The sequence below is a fragment of the Amblyomma americanum genome, chromosome 1 (assembly GCF_052857255.1).
Source record: "Amblyomma americanum isolate KBUSLIRL-KWMA chromosome 1, ASM5285725v1, whole genome shotgun sequence".
Lineage (NCBI taxonomy): Eukaryota > Metazoa > Arthropoda > Arachnida > Ixodida > Ixodidae > Amblyomma > Amblyomma americanum.
The window spans coordinates 286,071,967-286,085,656 of record NC_135497.1 but is presented as its reverse complement, the minus strand read 5'-3'; the positions used below and the strand labels follow the sequence as shown (position 1 = coordinate 286,085,656).

Genomic DNA, 13,690 nt, shown 5'->3' with positions numbered 1-13,690 from the left:
TACTGCTATAAGGCGACCAGAGAACCATATTACCTCTTGAAACTATAGGGTTCTAGGTTTCAAAATTATATTGAGGAATTCGAGGCGTTCAAAGTGAGAGGCAAACCCAGTTCCGGAACTTCCAAGTAAGCATCACAGTTCGAGATATTTAACGCGGAATCATGCGCGCAAAACAAGACGACATCGAAGCCAAACGCACGATGTGCGCCGGTAGTACTACGGCGCCACTGCGCACCGGGCCGTGGCTATGAAGCACAAAGTCAGGCGTGTGGCACTTTTGGAGTTTTACGCCTAACAGGAGGTGCTGTGAGCTGTGCAATATTGTGGACAACTGGAGGACCATGATAACCCGATAGCCTCATATGACATTTGCTTCTATATAGTCCGCGAAAACTTCCGGTAGTGCAGCCAAAGATGCAAAGATGGAACTAGCCCCCTACTCCCACTCAGCAATATATTGCCCGCGATTGCAGTCAATAGTTAGTTTTCCTTTTAAGAAATAGTGTATAGGCGATACCCTCTATTTAAGGCCCATTTATAACATAATTGCACATTTTCATTGTTGGAAAGTCACCCCAAAACAGTTTCTTTGATCACAATGACCCGCCGCGGTGTCTCAGTGGTTAGCGCGCTCGGCTACTGATCCGGAGTTCCCGGGTTCGAGCCCGACCACGGCGGCAGCGTTTCGATGGAGACGAAACGCAAAGGCGCCCGTGTGCTGTGCGATTTCAGTGCGCGTCAAAGATCCCCAGGTGGTCGAAATTATTCCGGAGCCCCCCACTACGGTACCTCTCCATTTCTTCTTTCAGTTCCTCTTTTATCCCTTCCCTTACGACGCGGTTCATGTGTCCGCCGAGATGCGAGACAGATACTGGGCTATTTCCTTTCCCCAAAACCAATTTTAACGCGAAAACGTTAAGTAGCTTGGGTCGCAGAAAAGCCGGTGTCGTCAGCGTCTTTGGCCGCGAGCGAAAAATGGCGCATCTCGGTGGACACCTGAACAGCGCCGTAAGGGAAGGGATTTTCTTTCCCTTACGGTGCGGTACGGGCGTCCAGCGAGAATATTGAGACAGGCGTCATTTCCTTTCCTTAAAACCAATTTTTCATTTCAGTTTCCTTCCCTTACGGCCCGGTTCGGGTATCCACCGAGATGTGTAAGACAGGCGTCCTTTCCTTTCCTTAAAAAATTTTCATTTTCCTTGCCTTACGGCGCGGTTCAGGTGTCCACCAAGATATGTTTCCTTTCCTTAAATTGTCAGGGCAAGGGGTCGCACCGAAGGACGATGGCGTTCCGTGGATTCCTTGGCAATGCTGCAACACGCTGTCGCGTCCTGCTCTTAAAGGCGAAGCTTAAGCGTCCTCCAAATGTTTTGATTGCAATGAATTCATAAATTCATCAATCTTTATTGGCAATGATCGCCTGAGGCCTGAGGGGGCAAGTGAGGTGATTGTTGGGACGCCGGACTACGAAACGAAGTCCAACAGGGAAGTGAGCTTGCGCTTGAAGTCGCCAGAGGGAGCCGTCCAGTCTTCGTGCATCTGAATGTGCACGAAGACCAGGTTTACCCAGCACGGAGGCTCGCCGTTCCGGGGCAGGTCCATATGAGGCGGTGTGACTGCAACACGGGCAGCCGATCCTGGTTTGCTGCCTTCGACAGTGTCCGCTGTGCACACTTCCCCGGCTTGCGCAATACGCGGTATTACTGTTGACTCAGTACCTTCAATCAAGTACTTCGGTGTCCTGTTCACCCCCAATTTAAGCTGGAATGCTCACATTGAACACATCAGCACAAAAGCATGCAAAAAAACTTGGTTACCTGAAACGTCACTTACACCTTGCTAACACAGATACCAGACTTCGAGCATACAGTTCTCTTATCAGGCCTTCTTTAGAATATGCGTCAATAATTTGGCACCCCTATCACTCTAATCTCACGAACCTACTCGAATCAGTTCAAAATAAAGCTGCGCGGTTCATCTTAACTTCATACTCGCGATATCAAAGTGTGTCCGCCTTAAAGAAATTACTTAATCTCCCTCCACTTGACATGCGCAGGAAATTATCACGGTTGACCTTCTTCCATAGCCTTTACCACAGCAACACTGCATTCGCTCGAGCCCATATTCTTCCCGCTCCCCACATCTCTACCCGCACAGACCATGTTCATAAAGTAAAACCTATATTTGCCAGGACTAACGCTTATCAAAATTCGCCTCTAGTTTTATCTGTTGCCGAATGGAACTCGCTACCTGCAAACATTGTCTCGCTTACGGAATCATCATCATTTCATGCAGCACTGCTAACCTTTTTAGAGTGTGTCAACCTGTCCGAAACCACATTTCCTTGATTATTTACTTAAACAGTGTTTTCAAGTGCTTGGCATTGTGTAAAATTCATTCCGCTTCATCTGATATGTATCTGTGTAGGCTGTTTATCTAAATGTTTATTTTATTGTATCCTTAAACTCGTGTTCCGATGGGTACTGATTGTTTGCTTCACATTTTAGGTTCTTATGTGTGTTTCACGCTACTAAACATTGTATAAACTTCGTTACTCTTTCCTTTCTTTCTTTCTTTCTTTGTTTGCTTCTGCTAGATGTTTTTTATGGTTCCTAATGCCTTCATATATTTACATTGTACAGATTTCACTCATGCTTGAACTTTTTCGTCCCCCCTTATGTAATGCCCTAATGGGCCCTTAGGGTACTCAAATAAATAAATAAATAAATAAGCGAGAACCTGGGCTGGGCGAGGGAGGCCAGAAGGGGTCGTGCGATAATGTCGGGAACAAGGTGCCGCAACAAATCCCGACGCTCATGTTTAATGTGAGTGATGATGGGGCCAGTATATGGGGCAGAGAAGGCAGTAAGGGTGGACCGGGTTGGATGGTGGGTTCATGTCGAGGCAGCGCCAGCCGTCTTCCTCTGTAGCTGCGGGTCAGCGGCCTCGTGAGCAGTCCGGTTCCCAGTCTATTGTGCATGATGTCCCGGCGTCCAGTGTGAATGCGTACCGAGACATGGCAGTTCTCCTGCGGGTAGTGGCAGTGCTGCTTGATGCGGTGTGTCAGTGAAGTCTCGCAAGAACGGGCGTAGAGCGACTTGATTGTTTCTTGATTGTTGGTGTAGATGTGGATATGGTAGTACCGGGTTGTGTGTTACACAGGTGAAGGGCCTCGTCACTGGCTGTTTTCTGAAGTTCGGTGGTGGACCAGTACGTGCGACCGCTGTGTCTAGTGACGTGCAGTGGTAATAGAAGGCGGTAGCTGCAAACGTGGTGCCATATATAAGCGCGTAGACCGGTGTATTGGTCCAGTACGGCGTCTACCCGACGTTGACGGTGACCACTGCCAGGTCAACACCCTCTAAAGAACTTAAGCCCTGATGGCTGCCCCCCCCCCTTCAGCTACGTCACGTGAAAGAGGCCGACATAGAAGTTCCGTGCAGCACGTCTCGAAGCTACGAGCGGCGCACGGGTGTTGAGAATGAGGCCTGGAAGGTACACAATGGTTAACCCCACCTGTATACCGAGAAGTCAGAGTGGGGGACGACAGCGACGACAATGCGACCGGTTCTGGAAACACGTGACACTTCCTTCATTGCCTCGTGGAAAGTCGTGGCATGTCGCGACATGCTTCCGAATGATGTTCTAGTGCCATCGCTGGAGTGGAATGTGGATTACGCTTCTGCCAGGATATGCCTAATAAGTGCTGCGTTCCCAATTGCCGGACTAGTTACGAATCGTGTCCCAAAAACCACGTGTTCAAGTTTCCCCGGAATGAAGAACAGAACGCCTGGATTAGGGCAATACCACGAGCGAACTTCGTTGTATCACCGCACTCCAGGGTAAGATGTTCCAAACTTCTTCAAATAATAGCTACGTTTGCAAAATATGATATAGTTATGCACATCCATTATAAACAAAGTGTATTTAAACTAGGCAGCTGGTTAACACTGCAGGTAGCAAATGCAGACTTTCAAGAAAACTTTCTTGCGAAGTTACAGCTGCTATTTAAACAAAAAATTAACTTCCCTCTAGGTTTGCGAGCTTCACTTCACTGAGGCCGACATCGTGCGAGAGGCCTCCCACATCGACGACGTTACAGGACACATCACCACTGCACCACTTTCGCATTTGCGCCTCCGCCCAGGCGCAATTGACCATTTGCGGAGAAGTTTCTGCGCATGCGTGGTGAAGGCGCAGGCAGCGCCCTCTCTGGGCGGTTTGGTTTTTGGTTGGAAAACATGAGCCAGCCTTGCATTCCTGCGCTGTAGTGCGACGACTGATGTGAGCTGTAACTTCCACGTAACTGACATGTAACTGCAACGCGATTTATCTAAGCTAACCACGTGTTTTGCAACAGCGAGACCTGTACGTAATAAAGGCCGCGACGACATACAAGGCGCAAAAGACGAACCCGTTGATGGGGCCAGTAATGCGCACATCCAGCACGTTTCGAAACGGATGTTGCTGCTTTATTTCGCGCTTACTGCCGAGTACACACTGCTCGGTCGTTCTAAAAAAGTTTTGCCACCGACGCAGGAAAACTGAATGATATATACTAGTATGAACAGTCAACATTAATGCTACAATGTGCTTCCTGAACAGCGGGAGCACGGCCGAGCGCAGCCTCGCGTAAATCCGCGCATTCTAACGCTCCCGCGGCCCGTTAGCACGCAAAGCAACGCTCTGCCGTATCAGCACGAGCCGGGATTGAGATAGTACAACGGGTCCTTTAATAATCAGCTAAGTGTGCCTTGAGGCAAAATTTTGTGTTAAGTTAGCAGAAACTCCGGCCCTATCAAGGAAACGTAAACGTCTGTGTGCATTAGGAAAGTGCATCCCATTATACTGTCACACTCGCCCGCGCATAGGCGCACAATCACGCACATTTTCACTTGGTCATTCGGCGCTCCGTTGAGGTAGCAGAGTGCAGGTATTGCCACACATGGTCGTTTTTCAGGCTACAACGCGAAAATAATTCGCTACACCCTGTTTCTAAAAACGGAAATGGGATGTTCTCCTCTTCCATCATACTCTTTCGTTAGCTGACACACGTTTCCGGCCAATAAACAACACTAAAACAACAAAACAAGCGCACGTGAGCTGCCGAACGCTGCCTTGCGCATGCTTGCTCGAGAGCCCCTTTCCAACCAAAGGTACCGGCGGAGCTTCTCTGTTTGCACGACAGGCGGCGCTCGCTTTTCCGCAAATGGTCAATTCCATCTAAGTTTCCGGGATGCCCGTCTTATATTTCTAAGCCAAGCAACTCAATTAAGGGATGACCCAGACTCGAAACGCATGCGTCTTGAGGCTGCTGCTTTGAGGAAAGCGCTTGAAGAGTCAACTGATGTATTCCGCAAAGAGCAGGAAGCGGATAGGGTTCTAAACCTAAAAGACTTGACCGAATATCTAGCAAGCAAAAAGTTTGCATTCTGAGATGCTATTGAAGGAAGTGAACGCCTTATTTTAGTGCACATCATTGAAGACGGAGCTCCATGCATCAAATATTCAATTGCAGTAAAAGCTGATCTTAGCGTGACAGTTAACTTCGTAAAGATGCCGATAACGAAACTAGGCTCCAATTTCTCAATCCTAACAGTAGCAAACAGCAAGAAAGCAATGTTGGAGCTTCTTGAGATCACTAAAAAAAAATTGGCGACCTAAATCAAACTTCTGAATCCTTCAACGAAGACATCTGCAAGCAGATTCTTCTCCTGCTGGCAAAATGATCTTTTTCGCCCACATATGAAAGCACCAATGCCATACAATTTCTTAGCGAGCAGTTGAAGCTTCTCTCAATGAAGAAAGTTCGGAGACGTTAGTCAGCCGACATCATGATATTTTGATGTCTACTGTTCACTGTATCGCCTCACGCATACAAATATATCCGCGGATCTGGAATCATGACTCTGCCGCACCCAGTGACCATTCGCTCAATATGCTCATCGTAAGTCATGAATCCTCAAATCGAACATCAGAGTGAATTGTTCCTCCGGTGCATGGCCGGAAGAATCGCCGACTTGAATGATCGCCAACGTTTTGTGACACTGACGGTGGATGAAATTCACATCAAGCCTTATTTCGACTACAAAGGAGGCAATATTACAGGTGCTGCTCTGAACAGCTCAGGTGCAGCAACCAGTGCACTTGTCTATATGATGCAGAGCCTCTTGTGCCAATTTAAGGAAATCGCCCACATCATCCCGGTCCAAAAAGCAGAATCAGAGTATCTGTACCAGTTGCTGAGAAAAGTTATATGTGAACTAGATGAAATTGGCTACAAGGTAGTGTGTGTCGTAAGTGACAACAATGTCATCAACACAAAAGATATATGTCTCACTTCTCATCACCTCCTTCTAAACATATTGTTTATTCGCATCCATCGGACCCTGCAAGACCTCTATTTTTTGTAATAGACCCGGTGCACATACAAAGTGTGTACGCAACAATTGGCTTCATAAAAAAATGACCAAAATTGCTTATACTTTCCTGAGTTCAGAAAAAAAGTTTTAAAACATTGGTAAATTTATTTCATGTAACGCATAAAAAAACTTTTACTGATAAAGATGAGAAAGCGCAATGGAATAGGGTTGCTGACATCAGTCCTTAAACAATCTTTGCGCAGGTGTTTCCGGCTAGTGCCTCTAAATAAATTACGCGTAAAGTGGCTGTTCTTCATTCTCGCATTTTAACGAAAGAAAAAAATGTGGATTGATAAATGGAAGCTTATTGCTGCTATTTGATTCCAGCCGCGCTTCCTTAAACTCTGCCGTAAGTGGCGGCGACTCTCGGCCTCTTTTCGTGACGTCACGGGAGGAGCACTCAGGCCTTCTCAAATTCTCTAGAGGGTGTTGGCCAAGCCCTTTGGTGTTGGTTGGGAGGGGTTTGGGTTCGGTTACCCGGGTTTTGAAACGTTCGGTTACTAGCAGCCTGGCACGTATCCTGGGGGGAGAGGGGAGGGGGGGGGAGAGGCTCCTTCTAAAAATTGCTCTTAACCCCCCAAGCAGTGTTTTGTTAGGCATGATGACCTGTATGATGAGTGTATGATGACCTGGTGTCAATGGATGTGCAATATTTTTTTTGCGTGTCGCAAAAAATGCATACCTTCAGTGTCGTGCATGAGGATGGTATCGAAAGTGCTTGGAGGAAATCAGTGCGATGTCCAGATGTGCTACCTGCCACATAATCTGGAAATTGGTAAGCAGAGCATATGAATGCATATCCTCCCCTTAATGCTTCAATTATTATCGAAATTGGGGGCAGCGCGCCAACTCGGTAGCTAATGCATTTGTTGCTGAACTGGGGGCGGCGAGTTAAAAACGCAGCTGTGGCGGCCGCATACGCCTGTGGGACAATGTGCAAACACAGTCATGGGAATGGTCAAGAGCAGGCAGGAATTGACTTTGGAGCAGCTTCCTTGTGTTTTTTTTTAACAGGAACCCTATAGTGAGAATGCCACGGCTTAAAAATTGACGCTACGCTGCACGAAGATTTGAGTGGTGTTGGGTTGTAGGCAGCTGTCTTAGCCAGAGAGAGAGAAAAAAACATTTATCTGGAATCTTCATCTTGGTTGCATCGTAGGGAACACCGCAGGCCTTTGCATATTTTAAAGGGACTATGCAACGAATAAAAAGTCACTTGTAAATGTTTTCAATGCTTAGAAATGATGCTAAGAAACATTCACACAAAGTATGAGTCTTCAGAAATGAGCCGGCAATTTATTATGAACTTTTAAAAACCGTGTTTTTCAAAATTCGCGGGCCGATTGGTGTACTCGTAGTGACCGATTTTGGAACTACAATCGTGGAACAAAGACGTCACTGTACCATGACGTCGCCAGGCCACCACACGCTCTCATTCGCTGGAGCCACGGCAGCCACGACGTCACGGGCACACTTCCGGTAGCCGTGAAAAGAGAAGCGTTTGGGTGCAGGTGGGCTGGAAACGCTGATTGGTCGATGGGATGCGCTTCTCCGTGATGTTTTTCTGCTTCTCCCTCGTTCTCAACCGGATGTGGGGTCGCCGCGCCTCTCTCGGCCTGTCCCTAGACGGCCTAGGGAATCGCTAGGTCCGGCCGTCCGCCGTGCTTGCGTGGTGCGCGGGCATTCGCTTCGTGAACCTAGGCGGCGGCGGGCGCGTTTCGGGAGCTGTCCAGGTTTGGCTTTTTTGCGTGGTGCGCTCGTCGGCGACAGCCAGCTGAAATTTCTGTGCAGTTCTCGCTTACGGCTTTCGCCGTTAGTGAGAACATGCACTTTCAGCTTTAGCGGCCACGACGCAATCAGCCTAGCTGAAATGATTCGAGAGACATGCTTTCGGCACGCCGATTTTGTTGTCCTATATGTTGGCGGCAACGATCTCGACAGAGGGGATGACCCGCGAGAAATCGCCAGCCACATAAAGGTACGCATTTTATCTCAAATTTCGCTTCCAGCCACATAAAGGTAGGCATTTTATCTCAAATTTCGCTTCATGAAGTGCTGTACCGCTTACCTACATGTCTTGCGCATTCCCGGACCTCGTTTTGCTGCTGCAGGAGAACGTGGCCAGTGTCGTGCTGGTCTTCAAAGTCTTGACACGCCATTTCGATGAGCCACGTAAGGCGCAATTTGAGGACCGCCGGCGTCGCCAGCTGAACCGCCGTCTGTCAGCCACGCTGAAGCGCTTGTCGGGCGTGCACATTCTCAACCCCGAGGTAAGGGTTGAACAACATTTTCGCAAGTTTTCTCGAGCAGAACTCACCAAATTGCGGCGCTTGTAACGTAACTTTTTTTGCAGCATCGTTTCCTGGATGCTTCTGGCAAGCCGATGCTGTCCTTGTTTGCCGCAGACCGATATCACGTGGCGAGAGACCGGGGCATCGACCAGATGTCAAAGATTATCGTCGCGGCCCTCGTCAAGATCTACGGACCAGGGATAGCGTCGGCTTCAAGGGCAAGACCAGGAGAGGTGTACGTCGTGCACCGGTGTCGTCGGTGCGGAGCCAAAGGGCACAAGACGGACCACTGCTGGGCCTACTGCTCACCGCGCCGCCACGCCGCTGCAGGTCGCGGTTGAAGTGCTCCTGCAAACGGCCCTTTTTAGGGCCACCTCATTGTTTCCTGGCAGATCGCGAGCGTCCCGTTTCGTGCCCGTATTCCCTCTCTGTCGAAATCGACGCCAGACATCAAAATCGCGCGGTGTGAGCTAGTAAATCGCTGGTAGAGACAAAAACTCGTGCTTGTATACAGACTTACCCATCTCCAGTGCGCCTTTGTTTATTTCCGTAGGCACTACTCGCGCTTTGTAGAAATCGACGCCAGCCGCGAAATTTTACATGTTAGACCTCGCTACAGCATTAGCGCAGCGTGCCTTCGCCTCTTTACGTTCTAACTTTTATGCAGCGCACCTTTGTTTGCTCGTTACTTTTGTTCTTTTCAGTCGTTTCCTGAATCCGTCCAAAGAGCCGGACTAAATGGATGATTATGGAACCACATGGCGATTGCACTGCATACAGCACGACTTTGGTCCCTGTGTTTTTAAATAAAAACATCAGATGTCGAAGGTCATGGTCGTGTCCGAGGATGGCTTCCACAGCTGGGGCCTAACCATAGGGACCGCACACGCTTTGTCGTCGTTGCCAAGTGGAGAGGCCCAAGATGGCTGGCATCCTTAATAAAGATCCCTTCTCGGGGCCGCTTTAGTGTTTCCTGGCAGATCACGCGCTTTCCACCCTGTGCACATGTTCTCATTTCCAATTAAAAAGGTCCTTCAAACCCTGCAGAAGGCTTGAATTAGCAACTGCTAATAACAAGATGTTGCATGGTACTTGAGAAACAATAGCGGCTACAATGACCAAGGTGAAGAAGTGCTGGAGTTACACGGAAATAAAAAAGGTTGGGGGTGCCCACATAACAACCTGAAATGGTTTTGGACAGGACTCCTAGTTAATTGCATTTGGAAGAGAAAGACAAGGTTTAATTTTGCAGTGTAAGCTTGCTTCTCTAGAATGAACAGAGAACGTTGCCTCGCACTGCTTGGGCCCCATGAAAGAAAAAAAAGGATGCCTCTGGGAAACTATTTGCGGAATTTCCGCCCCCCCCGCCCCCCGATTCAGAAGGGGAAGGGGGGGGGGGGGGGGTGACGGCCTTTTCTTTATCGGGCTCGGCGCGACGCACGATGGACAAGACGGCGAAAGGAAGGGGGCTGTCAGTGACGCATGTTCTGCGCTGTCATTAGGACGAGCTGCCCGGCCTCTCCGCGGCAGCTCCCCTTTGAACCCCCCGCCTGTTCAATCGGAGGCGGGCGACGGCGGGGTGGTGCTGAAAAGGAGCGCCCTTGGGGTCAAGTGCCCCCCCCATAGAGACAGAGACGGCCGAGCGCTTTGAATCTCGCGTATTGTTCGCGCCCGAACCGAAGACGCGGCGCGCGGCTGAGACCAATTTGAGTCAAACCAGGTCCAGATGTGGCGGTGGCCAGCCGGTTTACCGGCTTCGGGCTAAGCCGCGCGCGAGCAACGCGCAATTCCCCTGGAAGGTCAAGACAAGCGGTCATGCGGGCACAGCGAAAGCGCCTTGCGACAGACGATCTGGCGACACAGCTAATTGATTACAGCGGGAGCGGCCGATCGTCAGCGAAAATCAGTCGCACCTGTGCGCGCGATATGCAGATATGCAGCTAGTGGTGCTCTTGTAGCGTGTTTCGTCTTTGTTATTGTTTGCATAGGTCGTGATCGCTTATGCATCTTTTTCGAACCTCAAACGTAGTACTTGCCCAGAAGATGGCACGATCAAAAATGGCAGATGGCAAATGGGGCAAAAAGAGAACATTAAAAAAATAATCGCTTCACTAGCAAGAAGGACAGTGGTAAACCGGCACGATAAAGCGCAAGCTTCACGAAACCTGGTGAGAGGATCGGTGGTGAATCCTTCGATGTAGACGGCTCAAGTACAACTGGCTACGTCTCATCGACTTTTCTCTTCCCTGCAGCTTCATGCAAGATGTTGCTGTGAACAACATATCTAATACACGTGCAGCAGGGGATTCCTCCTTTCTGTTTTGTTCATACGCTTCGATCAGTGATTTGATGCTCCCCTGCTCCACGTGTTTTATAAATACTGTCGAAAATCGTACTCGAATATAACAACTTCGAATTCATCAATCAACACTATTCACAAATTAACGGCACAGCCATGGGTACAAGGATGGCCCACACCTACGTCAACATCTTCATGCATAGTAATAAGTAAATTTTTGAAAGATTGTCCCATTAAGCCCACCCTATACAAACGCTACTTGGATGACATCTTTTTAATTTGGGCTGACATACCTCGTCCACCCCAACATATCTTTCACTTACACGTGCGCCCACACCACAATTAACTTCCTAGATGTTGAGATTTTGGTAAACGAAAGCTCACTCACCAGCAGTGTATATAGAAAACCGACGGACCGTCAACAATACGTACACTTCCAAAGCTGCCATCCTCGTCACTCTAAAACAAGCATCCCATACTCTCAGGCACATCGATCTAAAGGAATATGTTCCCAAGATGAAGACTTCGTAAAAAATTCCAAACGCATGCAAGAAGTCCTCATTAAGCAGCGATACCCGTCGCCATTGCAGACGATGCCATTCAAAGGACATCTAAACCCAACCGAGAGCAAATACTGGAGTGACGTCGATACAGCGAGCAAACAGACCCTCAGGCAAATCTCGTACTTCCCTTCACCAGTAACCCAGCCGCCTAACGTACGTAAACAAAATCTTCAAAAAAACATTTCAACATTCTCAAACAAAGCGAGCTAGCGCCTCGCCAAAATTTTCACTGCTCTCCCTCATGCAGTCTACAGACGACCGAAAAACATTCGAAACATTCTAATACACTCAGTCACATAAAGAGCCGGTTTTGGGGTGTCGACCTTGTGGAAAAAGTAGATTCCAGGTATGCAAACACATTACAAAATCAAGCTGTGAAATAAGCACAGCTTCAGGATTCAAATGGAAAATTAATGACAACTCTGATTGGGATTTCTGCAACGTAATATACCTCCTAGGATGCAGTGTGTGCAGTACGCAGTACATTGGGCAGACCGTTAACTTTATACGAATTCGCTTTAATAACCACCGCGCGCATATTTTATCCCTACCTCCCCTTGTTAAAACACATATATTAATGAGAAAAACGACCCATTTGATGCAATTAAGTTAACAGTCCTACAGGGTGGGTTCCACAACAAAGAGATCTCGAGCAACGCGAGTCGTACTTTATTTACAAATTTAATAACAATTCCTCACGGCATTAATGAAAGTCCGGGTGTATTGACCTCCATCGCCCCTTGCAGAGCCAATGCTGACCTTAGGAATTCCGGCGCGACAAACCTCGGTCGTTTGTCGCCAGCGGCATCTTTTTCAAGCTTCGCTGCCCGCTTACACAAAGCTCTGAATTCATCCCCCACCCCTGTCTTGCCAGTTCGACGCGCCGCCTTGCCGAGCGGGGTGCAATTGAAGAACCAAGAACCCTTGATGGGCACAAAAGAAAAATACTAGAAAAAGGAGAAAGAAATAAAGAGAAAAAGAAAAACGCTTTGTCCCCTGCCGCCCAGCGAGCTTGCGCGGGAGGCCAGCCCGGGGGAAAAAAGGAATAACGAGGGGAGGGAGGGCATCCGAGCCCTCAAAGCAACAATAACAGACTTTGGCGGAGTCCCGGAGCAGATAAGAATCATAGACGCATGTACTGCCCGTGCCGCCGGCCAAAACGAGCAAACAAATAAACAATAAATTCAGACAGGGCAGGAGACGTTCCAGGAGCGTCTTCGGTACGAATAGTGAAGGTGGAATCAGCGGCGCAGTTAGCTTAACTACACACACGTGCACTGTGCATGAAACACACACACAAAAGAAAAAGAAAAAAGGCGGCAAAACATACGAGTTCGCGAAAGTGTCCTGTGGGGGGGGGGGTAAAGGTGAATGGCAGGAGCATTTAATCAAGGGTTCTTGGTTCTTCAATTGCACCCCGCTCGACAAGGTGGTACGTCGAACTGGGAAGACAGGGGTGGGGGATGAATTAAGAGCTTCGTGTAAGCGGACGGGCAGCGAAGCTTGAAAAAGATGCCGCTGGCGACAAACGACCGAGGTTTGACGCGCCGGCACTCCTAAGGTCAGCACTGGCTCTGAAAGGGGCGATGGAGGTCAATAAACCCGGACTTTCATTAATGCCGTGAGGAATTGTTACAAATTTGTAAATAAAGTACGACTCCCGTTGCTCTCTTTGTTGTGGAACCCACCCTGTAGGACTGTGAACTTAATTGCATCAAATGGGTCGTTCTTCTCATTAATATATGTGTTTTGACAAGGGGATGATGGGTAGGAATAAGATATTTACTTATGCAAGAGTGACTAGCTATGCGCAAAAATTTCCGTGTTTCTATTTTCAAAACTGCGAACATTGACCGCAGCGTCCCGGACAAATAATTCCAACTCCCGACCGCGTTTTTAAATTCATTCTAAACGGGCTACGTGTTTACTGGTACCTGCAGTGGTCGGCTGCGCAACTATATATATAAGCTATCGCGTGCAGCTGTCATATTATAAAAGAAAATCCGCACAAAACAAAAATTACGCAGCAACGGGCTGTGGCGAATGATTGCGCGCAATATTTTTTCGCGGGTTAGTGAAACGAACAGTTTTGTTTTAAATCACGAGAGTTGTATC

General features: G+C 48.4%; 1 protein-coding gene across 1 annotated transcript; it reads left to right on the top strand.

Moving 5' to 3' along the window:
• The first annotated feature begins 2,896 nt into the window (after nucleotides 1-2,896).
• Nucleotides 2,897-9,367, top strand: LOC144118712 (uncharacterized). Its single transcript, XM_077651560.1, has 3 exons — nucleotides 2,897-3,058; nucleotides 8,534-8,692; nucleotides 8,776-9,367. Exons 1-3 carry the CDS (start codon nucleotides 2,897-2,899, stop codon nucleotides 9,052-9,054), a joined length of 600 nt encoding a protein of 199 aa, XP_077507686.1. The 3' UTR covers nucleotides 9,055-9,367.
• The last annotated feature ends 4,323 nt before the right edge of the window (nucleotides 9,368-13,690 follow it).